Raw genomic sequence first — 20373 nt, 5'->3', positions numbered from 1 at the left:
CATGCAAAACCACAGATATGAAATCTACAGTATTTTTCAGGTCTCAAGAAGTCAAAATATTAATTTAGAATCGATCAAGTTAAGACAAAAGTAAACTTTGACCAGATATTCCATTTTGCTACTATTACTATCATCCCAGAATGACTTCACCTCTGTAACCCTACTTCCTTCACGAGTCTGCTCTTTGGAAAAGTTACAATTTAAGCAGAGATGCTGTGAACAACTCTGGAGTACTTAAATCTAAGATGAAGCCCATCCTATGGAAGGTGAATTAAGGTAAACCCGGGGCATTCAAAGCAGACTGTAATATCTGTTCAGACTACCAACAACAACAACTTTATTTACTTCTCAGGCATTAAAATGATGCAGACAGAATTTAAGTGCACCCAATTTCACCTTCTGAAGGGTTAGGAACAAGGTAACAAACTTTTCTTTCCAAATATTTGCACACTCCAAAATTTCAAAAACACTTGAACAAATTAGAACAGATACTCTTGATGAGTGCTCACCTTTCTAGAAATCAATCTTATCTTGAGTAACACTGCCATTTATCCCTGCTTTGAGCAGTGTGAAACCTTTAGTTTTGTTTCTTTAAATGCACTGTCATTAAAAGACTCTACTACAGGTTTCCAAATCCTAAACATCAAAGTTAACACAGTGTGACAGCTGGTGTGTTCCAAACTCATCACATTTACACGTCTGTAACAGGATAAATGACACAATTACCTGCTGTAATTACTCTTGCTGACAATATATTTTTCCTGGTGATTGGTCTGTGAGACTCAGAGCTACTTGTCTTTGTCAGTCCAGTCCAAATCTACATTTCCATGTGACTTGGACATTAACTTACAAAGTATTTACAAATTAGTTCAAATATCTGTCAAGACAGATATTTGGGATAGTATAAATTCATCTTTTATTGCGTGATTAAGCAGTATACCACTCTAATATTATTTTGCATTAGAAAATAACTATGCATGATTAAATTCTGTGCCCCATTCAAAGTAAATTGGAAAGAAGACACACTCAAACAAGTGAGTATAATGAAGAAATAAAATCTAAATAAATAAGGACATTGATTTTTTTTTAAATGTTTATTCCTAAAGCAAAACCTGAATTGAAAAAAACAAAAGGATAAAACATTTAGATATTTAATTCTAAATGCTTTCTTGTGACAATTTTAAAGAACAGCTACAGAAGACAGCAGTGACTTTTTATTTTGAGCAGTGGGAGTTACAGGCTAATCAAGCTAGCTTATGGCATGTGTTTTCTCTGGAATACCTTTTACTTTGAAAATATGAAATAGATACAATTCCTTGCACCATTTCTCCAAATAAAATATTTTGGAGGATGTGAAAAGACTGCAGCATATAACAACAGAAATAAGCAAATACTGTCTTTTTGAGATTATTTGGAAGCTTGTCAGGATGAAAAAATACTCCCACAAAAACTCCTGTGAACCATTTAGTTGCAGCAGCTTCCTATTTTATTGCTAAGCTTGTTGAGAGAGCTCTTGGTCCTTGATACAAACATTGATATATTCAAAGGTTTTTTTGTTATTTGATGAGATGGGGGTATGTCAATTTTTGCACAACTGACTACATGAAGAGTAAAGGGCATGGTTTCAAGAAGGTGAATGGAATACCGTTCCTGAAATAATTTTGATTTTCAGTTTTCTAGATCAGTCTTGAAGATGCCACAAACCCACTAGCGTTTTCTTAAAAAAAAACAAGACAGAACAGTTTTGTGAGTTTTGTGTATTGATAATACCAGGAAAATATCAAGTATCTTTAATAGACACAGTACTTTCAGAAACATTACCTCACAAAATGCAATTTCACTAAAAGGGAAATTTCAACCAAACCCCTTAGGATTATATTGTACAGCAGCACAACACAGACAACAATGCTCCCCTTTGTATCAATGTGATTTTTTCAAGTTACTGATGATGATTTCACTGGTCTTCCTTGGGGCATTAGCAGATCACAACCCTAAGGATGGCCAACATATTATCTCAGTGTTTGTGCCTTCTTGTTGAGCTGCTCTTTTTGAGTGCTGTGAAGAGGCCTTGCCAAAGACTCTGTTGACTTTATCCATTTACACGAGCTGGCAAACACTGACAGAGCAAATACAGGAACTGAAACTAGTTTTAGACAAAATCAGAAGGGCAGAGGAAATGAGAATTTAACCTGCACACTATGCAATCATGCATGACCAACCACAACCTGGCTGCAGTATCATCAGCACATTTCAGTGTGAACCAGAAGTTAACATGCAAAACTTAAAACATAAACCATTCTTTGGGACTCCACATAGGCATGCAGACACTGGGTGAGTCAGTGAAGTGGATAAATCCAGTATGTTTACTTTAAGCATTTCAAGGTAGACTTCATCATAATTCTGTGTGCAAAGAAGGACTAGGAAGGATGCAACTCCTGCTGTGGTCAAGGGGTCTCTACTGCAAGAAAGCAGTTTGGTATGGTGAAGTACAAGGTTTTCTAAGTTGATAATCATCAGTCCAAAAGACTGACAAAAGGTAGCAAATATTGATAGAGAACAATTGCAGAGACAAACTGTCACAGAAGATGACATACTTAATTGCAATGACTGACACTATAAAACAGGAATTAAGGAAATAGTCTTCCATTATCATAAAGCACATTAATCTCTCATAAGCATTTCATGAAAAACAAAGGACACTTCTAAGTTGTTTCAGGAGTCAGTGATTATAAGTTGAGCCATTTGGCATGCAGTTGGAATCAAACTGTAAAAATTAAAGGTTCCCATGCCCATAGATTGTCTGAACTGAAATAATTCAGAAATTCCTATCTATCAAAACAGACATCTTCCATATTCATTCAAAGAAAAAATTGCAACTATAATATTAAAAGAAAAGGCTTCTGAAGCCCTGGAAAATATTAAAAAATATTATGTCTCCCCTTAACAGTGTTGGAAGTTAGCTTTCTCACCCTCTGTCTTCTCTAAAAACTGTGTTGTCTTAGATTAGAAATGTTTTTTTGACAGTAGAATACCAAAAGACAGACATGATGCCCATATACTGCCAGTAGTATCCACTACCCTGAAACCCCAGTTAAATGGTATCATGGCTATAGACAACTTACTGTGAATGTGTAGAAAACCACTGACTCCAATACAGTATGATCACATAACCTTAAATAACCCCACTGTTCCTTTTTTTAAAAACTGTCTTGCTTCATGCAGTAGCTCCAGTCTCTCAGTGACCTTGGCTGGAGTCCCTCTGAGAGCAGGCAACACTCTCCCAGCATGAGGCAATCACCAGCTGGCTCAGACATGATAGATGTGAGCCATCCAACTTCCCTCACTTCTGGCTTGCTCAGTGAGACAGCAGCAGATTCCCATCTCCTGAGCCAGAAAGATCCTTATGACTTCAAACAAACTGTCCTCAAGGCTGCCTACTGTGTTTCCTGATCTGTACAGTCTATCTGTCACAGCCTGTGATCATCCACAGGAGGACAGGCCAGGGGACGTCCAGCTGTGAAGAGATGTCCCGCTGCAATGAATCAAGGTCTTGGGTTGGATCTGCTAATCCTATCATGATGATTGCCTCCAATCTGTCAATAGATAACTGAGTTGGGTCCAGCTGAATTCTTGACCTCTGTTGATTAGAATGTAAGTTTAGACAAAAGAGATGTACATTAGAGTGTCTTAACTGCAAACTAAATGCCACCTTCTGATTCAATGTCAGCAAAATTCTAACATAAAGGGTCAATGTAATTACCTCAGGAATTAATAATTCATTTAGTGCTGCATGATTTGTCAGATTTTCTAATTTTTACAATATACTGTGTTAATTTTGCTATACTCCTACACTTCTACGTTCCAATCATATTGTACTGACACAGCACATAACTGCACTGTGGAAGCTGACAAGGGATGCTGAGTGATTGAAAAGCTGTAGAGTGCTTCAGAACACTGAGAAAAATGAGGTACACTGGATGTCTGTCCTGATGCTGTGATATAAATATTAAGAAACATCAATGCTTGGAAATATTGTAATTTCAATTTTTTACATTTAAAAAAAAAGGTTTTGCTTTTTTCTGAGTTAGTTGTAAGCTGAGTATATTCTCACTTCTATCCTAGAAGTCCTTTAATATATTGAAAAATTCCTCACTGCAGGAAGAATGCAAAATAAATTATTCCTTGTAGAACAAAATAATCAATTCTGATGTATGCTTCTGCAGAAAGATAAATTTTAAACCGAATACAGAAATTGTAGAAATGCAAAATTGAGACTGCTTTTGATATAATACCATTTACCAACCTTTGCTCCCAAGGCCAATAGGGAATCCATGTTATATAGTGCATTGACAGACACATAGATAAGCACATACACACACACACACATATATCAAATAAATATGTAAATAATAAATATGAATAAATATTTGGTAAAAAAAAAATTATTTATGTAAAAGAATTAAGTATTTAGTACTGAAAATCACGCATTCACATCTTTGTCAAGGGAATACACTTTCTGTTTAACAACTCAAATCATGTTCTACCAAGGACCCTTTAAAAATGCGTTGGATTTTGATTAGCTGAGAAATCCATCCTGCTATAATTGCATAGCCAGATGAACAGTTGTCATGAACTGGGTCAGTAACCAAGGAGAAGATGGGACCTAAAAATTATCCTCTAGGAAAAAAAAAGTTCTCATTCCAAGTTGAAACAGACTCCAAACTAAGTTGCCAAGGATAACCTGATTCAATCCAAATAAAGCATAATTGAGTTCAGTTGTATAAGATACAGCAGATATATAAAAATTACTTGTGTTGTTATCTTAGTAATGTGGTTGCATAGCAACAAGCTCAGTCTGAGCGATCATTCCTTTATTAGCTTTGTGAATTATCGTACCGCTAGGAAGTGGATATTGGAGAGAATTTATCCTCAAAGAAGATTGAGAGCTTTGTGTAGGCTGACATACTATAAAGCAGAATGGAAACTGGGCCAAGTAATAGAAACCAGAATCAAATAGGCTTTGAGTTAAAAAGGCTCCATGCATACAAGCTGACTTCTACAGTGCTTATGACTAACAGCAACCCTGGCAGTATAGCTGGACGCCATTGCCTCTGAGGAGTTTGCATTGCTCTGTGTGATAATGCATGTACACATTACTTCTAACATAACTGGGGTGGGGGTGTAACCAAAATTGGAGATGGGGAGACAGATGGTTCATTTGCCCACATCATATATTCTCCAGTGGTTTGCTGACTAAAACATTTCCTTAGTCAAGCTGTGGTATGCCAGTACAGTGATGTTACAACCAGCCCCTGTCAGTATGCTTGTTTATTGCTCTGTCCCTTGCACCATACTGAGCAATTATTCTGCTTTTATCTAAGCACTGTCAATGAACTCAGCTCCTCTATAAGCTGCAGAACTTGAGGAAAACTTGAATGTTGCTGAATTAATCAAAAATAAGTCAAGGGAAATAAACAGGAAGAAATTAGCTTTTTTATTGTTATTTCTCACATTGCAGCATTTTCATGTACCCAAGTAGGAACACTATAAGCCTATGACTCCTCTGAGGTAACATTCTACTTTTTTTAACTTCTTTGCAGCAGTGAGGGGTAAAGGGCATACATAGTGCTGAATGAAGTTGAGGCCATATTTAGTCACTTATTAAAATGTGGTCTCATTTATTGAAGTACTAAGCACTATGAGTTCTTATTACCTTCAGGACAACTTGTGGATACACTTGTGTGTCTGAAAAAGCAGGCAAATTTTATACTTTAACTTAGGACAAGCATGCAGCTTTAAACAGAAGATGGATGATTTCATTCAACTCTGGATTACTTCAGTCTTACCCTAGCTTTTTTCCATGGAAACTCAGATAACTACATTACTCTTAGAAGAGATTAGTGTTGGTGCTAAAACACAGCATACACACCTCACATGTAAGCTAGATTTATAATTTTAAATACATAAAGGTATTCCTTTTCAGTTTTCAAAACTCATTTTTGGGATCTGAAATGTTGAGTTGGAAAAAAAAAAAAAAAAGCTAGCAATACATGATATTGGAAAATACCCACACTTCACAGGTAGCTGAAATCCTACCAATGGGTAGGACCATTTTGTACCAACTGGTACAAAATCATTTTCCACCTCACATCAGAACCCAGAAATTAACTTTTCCTGAACATGTGAATTGGTATGTGCTCTAGGGAATAAAGATGGATTTTACCTTCAGCATTCTCACAAGAAACTCAACAAAACTTTTTCTCAAATCTCCCTGCCATTAACCTTCACTGCTACTGCACAGTATAGAAAAAAGTACGAGATTTCTCAGACTGTTTATGTCCCAAACAATTGATGGATTTATAAGTCAAAAATAAACCAATGAAATCTGAACAGAAGCCCAGAGGCAGATGCACTTTTATGAACTTGAGTTTCTAGATGCCAAGAGGAATCATTTTTCCAAAGTATGTCAGAGTACTATGTTAATAAAAACCCCATATGACAGGGACTGTATTTCCCCTCAAAAATAAATCTAGCTTGCAAGAAACAGAGGATAACAACTGGGCTAAAAGCTGAAGTCTTGATAATCTGGGCATCTGAATTACAAATGGTATGAGCTGTAATTCCAATGAAGTTGCATGTCCTTATAACTGGAATTTAAAGTCCTTCCAGATACCAGACTGCTGGTTCCCAAAGTGGAGGAATCTGCTCTTAGGGGATAAGGATGGAATGCATTTGCACTGCAAAGACAGCACCTCTGTTTTCTCATAAGCACCCTAAGAAGAGTTATATTGTGAATAAAGCATTAATGAATGAAAAGGAGGCAAGCCCAAACTTTGGCTACACACTATATGAAAAAGAAGGAGGAAAATACCAAACCAAAAGGTATTATTCTTAAGCATGGACATCACTAGTGGCATTAGCTGAACTCCAAGCGGATGTGTAGGTTTTTTATAAGTCACAGATAGCTAGAAGAATAGGGCCAAACAGGAGAGCTTAGGAAAGACACAGTTTTGATTGCTATGGGCAAAGCAAATGTAAAATAAATCCCACTGATGTAGCCAGTTGGAAAACATTAATGGCTGCATGGGAAAAATGGCAGAAAGGTGGACAAAAAACTATCAGACACATGAGAGTTGAATGGGCTAAGCATGGCAATCAGTTCTCTATGTATTATGTCAAGGGGAATTTTTCCAGTCATCCCACAGGATCATTAGAGAGTAAAGACTATGGGTCAGACTTGAAAAACTAATGTCAAAAGGTATGGCCACGTATCTGCAGGCCAGTACTTTCCCCTACATTTCCCTCTTACTATTGAAACCTCCCAAATAATTATTGATTAGCATTAATGTTATCATAATCCCTACTTTATGCACATTCATCATTGTTATGCAGCTAAATGTGTAGTTTTCTCCTTAAATCTTTTCCATATGTCAAATCAATCTCCCCAGCTTCTTAATTATTTTAATGTTGATCTTGGAATTCCTTCCAATTTGCAACAGATTTGTGATTTAATTTGATTTGCAAAATACGCAGAGCTGCTAGTATGCCCAAGAATTAACGTTTCAGGTGTCACTCAACTTACTACAACCATGTTTCTTGGTAATTTATGTGAAAACTATTATTAGACTTCAGTTTACTGTGAGAGGCTATCGCAGAAAATAAATGCTGCTGAATGCATTGACACCATTTTCAGAAAAATGTTGTTAGGAAAATCTCTGAGACTCAGAAAGACACATAGGCTGGGGCAGAGGAGGAGGGAGGTCCAGCTGGATGCAGTTAGCTATTGCCTGGCGAATTCAAAATACTCCTCATTGCTTTGAGTAGTTTTTTGCCATATGACCAAGTCAAAAAGGCCAAAGACCAAAGCTGTGGGCTTTGAGCAACCTGATCTAGTGGAAACTGTCCCTTCCCATGGCAGAAGGGTGGAACTAAATGGTCTTCTAAGTCATTTCCAACCCAAACCATTCTATGATTCCATGATTCTAAAGAACTACCTAATCTCTTCTATTTTGACTCTGAAGCAAAACAACCCCAAATGTACCCCACATAATGATGAAATGTTATATGAAAATCCTTCACCATTTTCTTTAGTAGTCAGAAAACAAACCGAGGAGCACAAACGTGATGGTACCAGGCTATAATGTACAATAATGGTCTCAGACTTAAAATCTCCACTTGGCTTGCCAAATTTTCTGGCAAAAAAATCAGCACGACTTGGCTAAAGTTAAAATTAAAAGGAAAGACAAAATAATCTGAAATGGATTGATGAAAGTGGTTATGAAAAAACATTATATGGTCTGCAGACACTTAAAACATGTATGTGAGCATCCAGCTCCACATGTGGCAGTGGTCGCACACAGCTCAAATAGAAATCATTGCTAATTTGGCCAGAGCATGCTTGGAAGAAGTAGCCCACAATTCCTGGTGTGCTTTCAATAATTAGTCAGTTAAGAATTCACATGTATTTTCTGCTAAAGTACAGCATAATTGCAAAGTCTCACTACTGGTGTCTGGGTACAAAGTTGTAGATTACTCACTTCTCTCAAAAAAAACCCAAAACCAAACCCTAAAAAACCACAAAACACAAACAGAAAAAAAAAAAACTACAAGAAATATGTAATGCATAATTTCATAAACTCCAGAAAACAGCATGTGCAAACATTAATTCAGAGATTCTGGCTCCTATACTAACACTTCAAACGACTGACTGGAAGAAGAGCATATATCATCTTGCCCAAACCTCAGGCACAGGGAGAACTGAATATACTGTCCTGAAGAGCACCCACACTTGCCCCTCCAGTGCTACCAAATGTGAAACATGAGACCTCACGAGGTCTCTGAGAGGGCAACATCAGCTGCATTACCTCACCCACATCATCTCAGTGACTCCAAACCCCAGAAGAGGCAGAGCACACTACCAGCACTTCCATCAGAGCAACTTCCCCCTTTTATGCCAAATGGAAAGCAAAAAAATAAATAAAAGGTGGTCCATGATTTTGCACATAAACAGAGCCTTAAAAGCCATCTGAGGCTCAGAAGATCCATGGCTTCTCCAGATCAGGGAATGCACCTTCCTCTGCCTTAATACAGTCTCCAGAGGAGGCACTAAGTCTCACAGGGTCTTGCATCTTTCTCTTCAATTCTTATTGGATTACTCAGTTAGGTGAGCGGTCCCAATGGAGACAACTAAAGACAATTGTTGAGACTAAACATGATTGACCATTCACTGTGCTATGAGCCACAGTGTGAAAAAGAGAGCTCCCACCTCTCATTTCCTAACCTCTCCCATAATAAATTGTGGAGGAAAAGACATTCACTATGCTGCTCAGAGCAATGCTACCAGCTGCAAATTACAAAGCAGCCTGAAAGACTGGAGGTGACACTGTGTTCTTCCTTGTTTCCAGAAGTAAAACTTTCTTTTTTAAAGCCAAGAAAACAGTACATGCATTTCTGTAATCCCATGCAAAGTAAAGATGTGAATATTATTATTTCAGAAAATAATTAAAGCATCCTGATCTGATCCCAGCTAACAGTGACAGTACAGCAGCACACTAGTGCACATATAAAACTACCCCAGCAGAGACTCATGCCGTTATCTACCTTCCTTCCCCTGGCACAACATCATTACATTCCAGCTTCTGGAAAGCAAAGTGGAAGGGGAATGAGACGTTATCATTGTAGGATACCAAAGCATGGTAGCCCAGGGCATATTTTTATGACTTTAATTTGCAGTTTGTGCACCCATTTGGCATATGGGTGTAACTTAGAAGTTGTCTGTCCTTCTCATAGCTATGATTGATTTCTGAACATAAAAATCAGTCATGAACAACAGATTTCTGTGTAAACACGGTTGTGACTAACTCAATCTAACCCTGAGAATCTTAGTTCCGCTATGAATACAAATAACACTACCTGAAATTGATGTCTTCGTTACATCTTTTGTTGTGAAAATAAAAACGTAATTCAAATCTATTGCAAAACTTGCAATAAACAAAAGAAACTGGAGCTGTTTTGGAAGCGGCTATGGGTTGGCTAAATCAGTCTTTTGTGTGGACGACTCTGACAGAGATAGATAGCACAGATTTCTTTTCAAATGTCTCGTACAGGAGAAAAACCCTTCAATGTCACTGATTTTATGGCTCTTTTCTCTTTTGATCAATGACTGCTAAATTATATGTACGTTCACAGGATAGAACAATAAGGTATGTTAGTCTGCCAGCAAGTTGTGGACATCAGTTACATCATAACCTGCCTAATCAAGGTCCACACATAATTTTTCAACATCTTTTTCAGGGATTCAGCTATCCTGTGCAAACAATGACATATTAATGCCGAGTTACAGAACATTTTTTTTCCTGCTCAGTAATATTCCAAAGGATGTGTTACCAGAGCTGCCTCTCCAGTTTATAGTGGCAGCTATTTTACACACAACTAAAGTTCCATAACTGAATTAAATTACACGGCATTACAAGAAACTGTGACCTGAAATATATTTTAAAAATTTTAACACTTAGTAACACAAAGGGTAAATTGTTGCTTGTTTGCCCTATTCTTGTTATTCCTGAACTGGACTTAAAAACAGCCTCCTCCTCAGTTTCTTTGATATTTCAGTTGGCAAGTTAAATCTAGAATTGCCAATAAGGCAAATAGAGACTTGCTAAGAACTTTAAACTCTGCAGAGGGAAAAACAGGGTTGAATAACTAATACATTTATCGCAAACATTGACAAAATTCAAAGTGCACTGGGCTTTGTACACAAGTACTGAGAGATTTGGACAGAAATGCATACTATACAACCCCACCAACATAGTCCTGAATACATATTAACTTAATTAATGACCCAGTGCCTCCACAGTGAAGGTGCTCACACAATAGCTGTGGAACCAGAAAAAATAATGCAGTTATTTTGTGACATATACACTTTATGATGTTAGGTTGCCATTCATTGAAATTCCATCATCCAGCAGGGACTGTATCCTCATGGTTGCCTGTACCCAAAACCCAATATGTAAAATTTAACTTCAAAAAAACTGCAGGTCCCAAATAATAGTAAGTGGCATTGCTCATACACATAGAGTCTTTGACGTGCATACACAGCATGACTTACAGCTCAGATGGCCTAGCAGGTCTTATGATTTGAAATCTTACAAAATTTTTTCATCTAATTCCTTTTTTTAGCATTGACTTTTCCCAGCTTGATCGACAAAGGTGGAAAATAAATAATTCATTTTGTCACCCATCAGGCTGATTTCACAGGAAACTATGATTTACAAATGTGGAACTACATTCAGTTTGGAGTGTTGGATCTAAAATGGATTTCTAACACCTTTTACAGAAGTTTGACTGCCTAGAGCTCTTAACTACTCTGTATTTCATAACAGTTATGTTTCAGCAAGTATGAGGAATGCAATATGAGGACCCTCAAGAACTACCTTTATTATACTTATAGGCACCCAATGCCCCAGCAAAGTTGGTGATGCTTTACCATTTGCAAAGTTCAATCAGAACAGAAAGTTAAGGGAAGCCAAGCAGAAAAAGCATCCCACAGATTTAGATACAGTTGGTCCTAAAATAATCCCAATATTCACACTCAGGAGATAGTGAAACAATTTCTTTACTCAGTGGAGAGTGTGGAAAATGTAAGACAATGATCAGAAACATACTGGCTGCTTCAGGAAGGACCTCCTGTGGGCAAGCTTTATAACTTGGGCCTTCAAGAAGTGGGTTTACTGCAGTAAAACAGTGCTTGCCAATGTATGAGAGGAATGACAAGTATAGGTAAGACAGCATTCACAAAAATCACATGGATGTGATTTGAAATCCATGTCCCTGAGTGTTGTGCAAGTTCAGGCAAGGAAATCATGCGAGATCATAAGAAGCTGTTTCTGTACCAAGACATATCATCGATGCTAAAAATCCAAGACACAATGGACAGAAAAAAAATCAGAAATGAATTTCACAGTGCTGCCTTCACATTCCAAATACTCTCATACATTTATAGCAAATTTCTGTTAGATAATACAAACTTCAAGAACGCTTTACTGAAAAAATGAAGCCTTTTATAGAAAAAGCTGATTTGTTACCCTGTGCATGCCAAATAGGGATTCTATTTTTTTCACTGAGTAAACATGTCACATCATCAATTCATATTTTCTTTATCTATGTTGTAGGAAAAGATACATGAACACTTAGAGTGGGTCTGATACAGAAGGCTTTTTCGGATGTCCCATGTTTGTTCATCCCATAACCCTAAATTATCTTGCAATAAAAGAAGAGTAGAAGAGAGAAAGTCACTATGAAGCAAACATGTCTCCTGGCAGTAGAGCAAAAAGGGAAGATACAGAGGTGAGACTGACCATGTTGTCCAGTGGTTCAAGGCAAGCAGAACTCCTGCCCTCTGAACCTGGGAGAACTGAGCCTGGAGAGTCCAGAATGAGGACACAGCCACTCTTAATATGTACCAAATTTAAATCCATCCAAAGTTTGCAGAAGAGTTGCTATAATCCAAGAGAAGCTGTACTGGTGTGGAACATGAAAACCACGTAAAACAGCACAATTTTTGCTCACTTATTTTCTGCTTCAGTCTCCTACCTTCACCTTTTTAATCAGCACCCAAAACGGTGCAGACCCATAAGACAATCCAGCCTACTTTACAATTTCAGGAAAACAATATGACCTACACATAATCTGTAAAATTCATTAGATTTCTGTATCACATTATGGTGTTTATTCTGTTTAACATGTCATTTAGATGTTCTGTGACTCCAACAAAGAATAACTTCAGAAGAATCATATCAGTATTCCTAAATACCACCATCCTGCTATTTCCTTGCAGAAACACACAGCCCTTACCTGTACATGAATAATCATCAATGCGGATGTATCCAGTTTTGCAGACACACATGAAGGATCCTGGTGTATTCACACACATGGTGTTCTCACGACAGTAGTGCCGTCCTTCTGCACACTCATCAATATCTGTCAGCAAGGCAAAGAGGAACACAAGTCAAACTCAGCAGTTATTTTTTGCAATCTCTCAATACACTGCTGTTCACTTCCATCAGTAGTGGGCTAGACTAAAGAGTTACTTAAATGCCAGTGCATTTTGGAAGCTTTTTGGCTTTCTCCTTTTAAAAAACCTGCTTGAAATATTCAAACAAGGGAAGCACCATGAGTTTCTGTGAACAGCTGTTAGTGGAGTTACAAAGAAGATTAGACTGGCTTACATCTTTCCTTTTGAAGTACCTCTGATGTTATTCCTATCATTTAAATAGAACAGGGAAAAAAAAAACATAGTCCCCAACAACTGAGCAATGACCTCAGCACTGCAATGACATCCATCACTTCACTCTGTGCAGTCACCTCAGTCACCAGCACACAAAACACACAGCTATATGCACACTACATGCCTTTGATCTAATGGGAACTGTTGTTTGGAAAGTAACTGTAAGGAACAGGGTAAGATCTGAAAAGACCCTGAAACTTAGTATAAATTTCTCTTAAAACAATAAAATAGTCAATCAGTATTTTTAATATATTTAAACACATGCATCTGTACCTGCAAATATCTACATACGTATGTACATAGATACATATGCACACTGTACCTGAAAGGAACCTGTGAGACTCTCACTCATATAAAGATCTGCTCTGACAGAACAAAATGCAACTTGATAAAATACTTGCTGGGGCAGAACACCTGTTGCAGTATAAGTTCCTAGAGCAAACTCCCAACATAAATGACTGTAGGCATGGAATTCAAAACTTAATTTGTTTTGGTACTCTCTTGGGTTTCAAAATCAGACATATTTCTTTTATCAGGTTACAATTCAATGGGTAAGACAGAGAAAGAACTACGAATAACAAAAAACCTTCTGCATAGTATTATTATACTGTAAAAAAGAAAAGCTATATTAATTTGGAAGTGGTCAGTAGCACACTGTTCCTGTAACAGTAATGATAAAGACATCATTACTGAGATGCTCAGTACAGCTATTTCTATTGCCGTGCAATGTGTCACTGAACCTTGCTACCAAAGTATGCTAAAAATCAAATGGGTGGATTGTTGGCCCAGTTTCTTTCCTGCTCATCAGTTTTGATTTCTTTCTTGTTTTCAATTATGTTTATAGCTTTCAGTGTTGAAAATAAAATCTCTGTATGGAAAAGCACTGTGTTGCAGAGTCTAATGATAACTCAAGATAAAAGACTGTATATACAAACTCAAATCAGGGTTGATTTCTCAATGCTGTGATGCTAAATGTCAACATTATTAACTCCTGCATTTTGCTCCTGCTTAGGTTGTATGCTTATCCTCCATTTCTTCTTATCCTCCCTGTATCTTTAAATCAAAAGGAATTTACCAACTGCACTCATTAACTGCTCTTTTCTTCCCCCCTTTGCATTCTTAGAAGATAATCTGCCTTCCTGTACAAACAGCGTGACACACTGAATATTACTGATTCTGTAGTAAGTTCCTAATTTCATCCAGTTTTGGAAAAAGAATTTTCCACAGGTCCTCTGCCCACAGGACTCTGCTGGAGAGGCTGGGGGCAGTTCACTACCAAACATGAAGGCGTCCACTGCAAAAGAATTTCATGGCTAATGTACTTTGGCTGGTTTCCTTCCCTTTACCTTGTAAATTCTGCAGGCATGAGAGAATCATAGGTGTATTAAGGTGCTAGTTTGGAAAAGTTAATATCACAATTTTTATGTACACGTGTACTTGCACAAATGAGCATGTATTTACAGTGAACACAGTGAGCACACTAAGGCTCCAAACACATTCTGTGAACTTCATCTAAGAACACCAAAAAAAAGTGAAGCTATCATAAGACCACTACAGCTGGTTTTGCACAGAGAGTGGAATGGGGCACAGATCTCCCAACTTACAGATGTTCTACAGAAACACAAGTGTGCTGTTCAGAAAAGCAGCCAACAGTTACAACATATGACTCAGCCTCTACAACAAATGATGCAACTTGTGTCTTTCATAATTCCAGCTAACAACTCCATATTAAATTAATTGTGTTGATTTATACTTAAGTAACAACATTAGTCTTCGAGTAATTAGAGGTCTTATGTTCTCAGTATCAACAGACTGCCTAGAAGCCAGCTCTGGCACTCTCAGAAAATTCTACTTAAAAATCCAGTGCCTCAGAACCATTAAATAGAGCTTTCTGAAAACTATAATAATGATTGCCTTGGAAGGTAAATAGCCACAGGAGATCCAAAATGCCAACAGTTTTTATTTTGCAGGGAAAAACTTAAAGTCACTCCTTTGATTCAAATCTCCTAATTCAGAAGTGCTCTAAATAAAAGCTTTCACTTTGCCAGCATACCACATATTAAGATTTTAAAAAATGTTTTATTTATAATCATCTTTTTTTCACAAACCTTGCATGTTCAACTGATTAAAAAAAAAGGGAAGAAAACTCAACCCACATCTGTTCAGGTTAATTCTGAAGTGTTCATTTGGACAAATCTGATGTACTGTTTTTTTCAAACTGATTTGCAAAGGAATTGCTCATATTTTTTAAATGCTCACTAGAACTCAGAACTCCCACCTAACCCTCTGTTATTGCTACTAGCACAAGTTTATTTTACATTGGCACCTGAACACTCTCTATACCACGGACACACAGCAGGTAAGAAGATATTTTTACAAACAATTTACAACTTTATACTAGATAAAGATAATTAATACAAAAAAGGGTAAAATAACAGTCAAATGACAACTAGTCACACAGAGATTGACCATACTAAAAGCCTGCAATTCCATTCCCCCTTTGCCACTCCATATGGGAGCGTAGGTTAAGGCATTACAGATCAAGGAGTACTGAACTAGGGCAGGGAATGAGCCCAACATCTGTTGTCTTTCAAAGCTACCAAAATAAAAGCCTCTTCATCCTGTTCACTGGTTGAAAACACCAGTGTAGCCAGTCATAGTGCGAGCCCAGTCAGCAGCCAAGCCCCAGGCAGCCACTTGCTTACTCTCCAAACAGTGGGATCAAGGAGAGAATCAGAAGGATAAAAGATAGAAAACTTGTGGATTGAAATATAGACAGTTTACTAGGAAAAGCAAAGGCTGCACACACAAGCAAAGCAAAACCAGGGGTTAATTCACTGCTTTGCAATGGCAGGCAGGTGCTCAGCCATCTCCAGGAGAGCAGGGCCCCATCACATCTAAAGGTGCCTTGAGAAGACAAACTCTGTCAGTCCAAAAATCCCCCTCTCCCTCCTCCTTCCCCGCAGTGCATACACTGAGCACAATGGCACATGGTCTGGGATCTCCCTCTGGCCAGTTTGGGTCACCTGTCCTGGCTGTGTCTCCTCCCAACCCCCCAGGCACCCTCAGTCTCCTTCCCAGTGTGGCAGCAAAAAAAGTAGGAAAGGCCTTGGCTCTGTGTAAGCTCTGCTCAACAAAAACATCTCTATTATCACTGTGTTCAGCAAAATCCTAAAATACAGCCCCACACCAGCCACTGTGAAGAAAATTAACCCTACCTAGGCCAAAACAAGCATGCCACCTTTAGACAGAAATGCACAACAGAAAATCTTATGCATTTCCATATCTAAGAAATCCTACAACATCTATCTTAATTTCCTTTTGCCAAAAAGCCTCGTTAGCATATTAATGCATATTCAGGTTTTACTGTTCAGCCAGTAAGATACTGAAGTCAGTTCAATAGGATGAATGCACCACTCCAATGGCTCTACACATTCAACAATAAAGACTTGTGTGCTTGAAGTCTGTGATGTGATACTGAGCCACCAGCTGTGATGTACTGACAACAGTGTAGTCATGGAGATCATCAACCTGCTCTGTTCCCAGTGGAACAGATAAAAGGGGCACCTCTGGGAAAACTGGTTAGTGCAAAAGTGTTTGGAATCTGCACTTCAATGATTTATTTATACTTGCAAAAACATCAAAAACAGAAAAAAAACCCTGAAAAACCTGCCTTTCTTGATTCCCCCAAGCACTCAAACAAAATTTATGCAAAATATATAACCGAAGAAAAGTTTCCCTGTATCCCTTTCTCCTGCACCCTAATGAGTTTGCTTCCCCAGAGTAAAATTCCCAGTTATATTTTACAATCCCATTAATAAGAACAGAACTTGACCTGCAATCTATAAATCATTGTTGACTAAAACCTCACAGTAACAAACAAAGCCTCTCCTTAGGCCTCCCTATATACATCACTGTCTTGATCTAGCACAAAAGCCTTCCAGAACAAATGAGTCTGGTCATTATCACTAAGTCAGTAATTATCAGCTGTTATGAGAAGAGGCTACTCCCAGAACTGAGTATCCTTTATGGATAGTGTCCTGCCTCCAGATAGTTCCCTTAAAACTCAATAGTGTCTAACACCAGTGATCCCTGGTCACCCTTAAAGAGGTATATGGCAGCCAGGGAGATCACTGGTGTTAGACACTATCCAGTTTTAATGGAAGGGCTAAAACTCTTGCAGGATTTTTTGCAACAAGTAACATTAACTACCCAAGAAGAAAGGGAACAGGGACATGAAAAGCCTTATTTATTAAAAAATTATTTAATAAACACATTAAAAATTACCCTGAACACAAGAGCGGAGTAGATTAGACCTACAATTTAAAATAAAACAAATAAAACCCCTATGGGTTTTATCTTAATAAAACAATATGTTTTCACAGCCTATAAATATCAAGCACCACCTTTACCTGCTCAAGAGGCTAATGTTTTTTCATCACTCACACAACTCCATCCTGATCTGAGGAGATCTGCTCTTACTCTGCTGGTAAGAGCAAGGGCATCACCACTCTCTACTCCTGTGAATCCCAGGATTCTCTCCCCGCTGAGAATCCCAAGGATGGATACCAGTTACTATGATCCCAACATAGGCCTTTCAGGCCCTTAGCTTTATCACTACCAACCTGACTCATACAGAGAGACAAGCAGGGAAAGATTGAGACTCTTCTCTTGGCCCTGACCTAGAAAAAGGGCATCATAAAATCAGCAGGTGCTACTCAACAATTAAGGTACTATGAAAATGAACAGTGACCATTCACAGCAACCAATAATACCATTGAAAAGGTAAATGAGGATTTAAAACCTTTACAGCAAACATAACCTGTTCTGCACCTGGAACAGGATCACAGAGGAAAAGAAGTTCTGCCCATTTACTTTCTCTTTGTCATCCCTCCACCAACAAGTCCTACCTTTCTCACTTTCTACCTCTGACATCAAGCTTCTCTGCTGTTTTCCTCCTGCAACCACTTTCTACCTACATTTAGTCCTGTCTTCAGATTTTGCTCACTTTGTCTCTCCTCCTGTACTCAACCCATCAGCTCTTATTCCTTAAAAGAAAAAGAACAGAGCATAACTTTGAAGTAAGATCCCACCAGCTTACCCATCTGTGAAAGTATTTGGCTTTTGTATTTCCACCACCAAACACACTACCTTCCCAACTGCTCAAATGTTTAGTATGCTAAAACTTCCTCATTGCTCTAATAAAAATATTCCCAGTAGGGTCTCTCCTACTCCCTTGATCTTATTTCCAAGCTCCTACTCTCTTCAGCTTCCCTCCATTTTCACCTACTGCCTCGTTTCAAAATCTTGTGTGTTTTGGTTTCCATAACACTATCTTCTACATGTCTCTTTTCATATAAACCCTTTCTCACTTGCCATCTTAGATGAAAAAATATCTTGGGGCTCTGGCACAGCCCTTCCTCCTCCTCCTCCCACTACTATTTCTAAACTCTCCATCACCTGTCAAGCCTATGGTTTGACTATTGCTGTTGCCTCCAGTCAGTTACAAAACAATCATTGCACTTTTATTTTGCTTTGCTCTATCAAATCCACTGCAGCAGTTTTTACAACTGACATATCCCACAAAGGATGTAACCATCAACTTCAATCAAAATTGTGTATTTTTTCACATTATTTATTCCAGCTGACAGCACCACCATAGTTGTTATCACTCCTACCCTCTTTAGATAATTTTCAACTTTTTCTTCTCTTTAAACCCTGTGCTTTTGCTGCTACCAACAGCCAGTGAAAAGTCTGGCCCCTACAGCAAAATTAGCAAGAGGTAACATGTATACAATCTACGTCCAAAATTGTTTTTTGCTCTTGGGGAGTTTTATTACTTTTATTTTTGTCTACCTTTCTAGACCTGTGTGTCTCTCCTCCCCCAAAGAGAAAAGCACTAGAACCTAAGGAATCACAATTAATCTAGCCCTGTGAATCAACTATAAGAACATACTCCTCATGCTGAGTTAAAGCATACAAAAATTACCTCAAGCATACACAAAGACCAAGAAGAAAAGGGTAAAATAACCTTCCATTATTCCCACCATGCTGGTCCCAAAAAAGAACTTGGCTGCTAACAACTCATGCAGCAGTGCATAGGGAGGGTAAGAAGAATTGGGCAGTTACTAGTGTATATTGATTTTATTGAATTATTAACAGATCTGTAGAGAAACTGGGTGAGGTGGATTCTAAGTGTTAGCACTCTTGTAAGTAATCTAAGAAGATGTTATTGATGAAATTGATAAAACATTAATTAGACTAAAAATAAATTCTAACTGCTGCTTCTTCACATAGGGCATATTATTTCCTAGCCCCTAACTAAACTGCACAGTTAAAACATATATATTGTACACATGCTGGTTCTTTTCCCTTCACACTCTTTTAAATCTCTGATCTTTGCTTAAGTTCATGATTTCTCTGTTCATCTCCTGCAGCCTCTGAAGAGGCCACCAGGACAAAAAAATACTTGAAATAAAAGCAAAGTCACTCAAGGTCTACGTTCCTTGACTCAAGTTCTATATAGCTTTGCAAGGACACAATGCAACAATACAGCATTTCAGAAATATCATTTTTAACAGTACAAAGAGTTGTTTTTATTTCAACTTGCCCCAGTTTTTGGAAAGGAAGACAGGCTGTAGAGATAAAACTGTCCTTGTTAAGACATGCAGTAGGAGATATTGCTCAGCAACTACTTGTGAATGTGAGACTCTTGGAAGAAATGGAGGTCTTTATCTCAGTCTTGTGAAAACATTACTGGACTCCACACTTATGTAGTTTTAAAAATATGTATCACATGAAAATTTTGAAAACAAATACTGTCTGCCATCATGGAATATTTTACTTGTCAAACTGCATCTTCTTACAATTTAATACCTTATAATTAATTCATATAGTAGTGTACATGTGATGAAACAAGTACCTATATATAGCTATTTGTCAGACATGAAAGCATCCCAGGAGGCCTTTCGTTAGGCTCCAAATAACTAGTCTGATACAGTTGCATACTGAGAATAAAAAGGATGTTGTATATGACTAATTAGTCAATTCTGAAAATCAGAACAACTTACTGGAACTCCAGGTCATGA

At 37.8% G+C, this 20373-nt stretch overlaps 1 protein-coding gene across 2 annotated transcripts in view; it reads right to left on the bottom strand.

Moving 5' to 3' along the window:
- Positions 1-20373, bottom strand: part of NELL2 (neural EGFL like 2) — a 134344-nt gene that overhangs the window by 47722 nt on the left and 66249 nt on the right. For both annotated transcript variants that reach the window (XM_071423566.1, XM_071423565.1), the window contains exon 13: positions 12853-12978. In XM_071423566.1, coding sequence (XP_071279667.1) covers positions 12853-12978 — 126 coding nt within the window. The remainder of the gene's footprint in view (positions 1-12852; positions 12979-20373) is intronic.

Source organism: Agelaius tricolor, unplaced genomic scaffold (genome assembly GCF_023055355.1).
Source record: "Agelaius tricolor isolate 1412-34295 unplaced genomic scaffold, bAgeTri1.0.p SCAF_3, whole genome shotgun sequence".
In the NCBI taxonomy this organism is placed as follows: Eukaryota; Metazoa; Chordata; class Aves; order Passeriformes; family Icteridae; genus Agelaius; species Agelaius tricolor.
The sequence above is the reverse complement of the archived record's forward strand: the minus strand, read 5'-3'. Positions and strand labels throughout refer to the sequence as shown.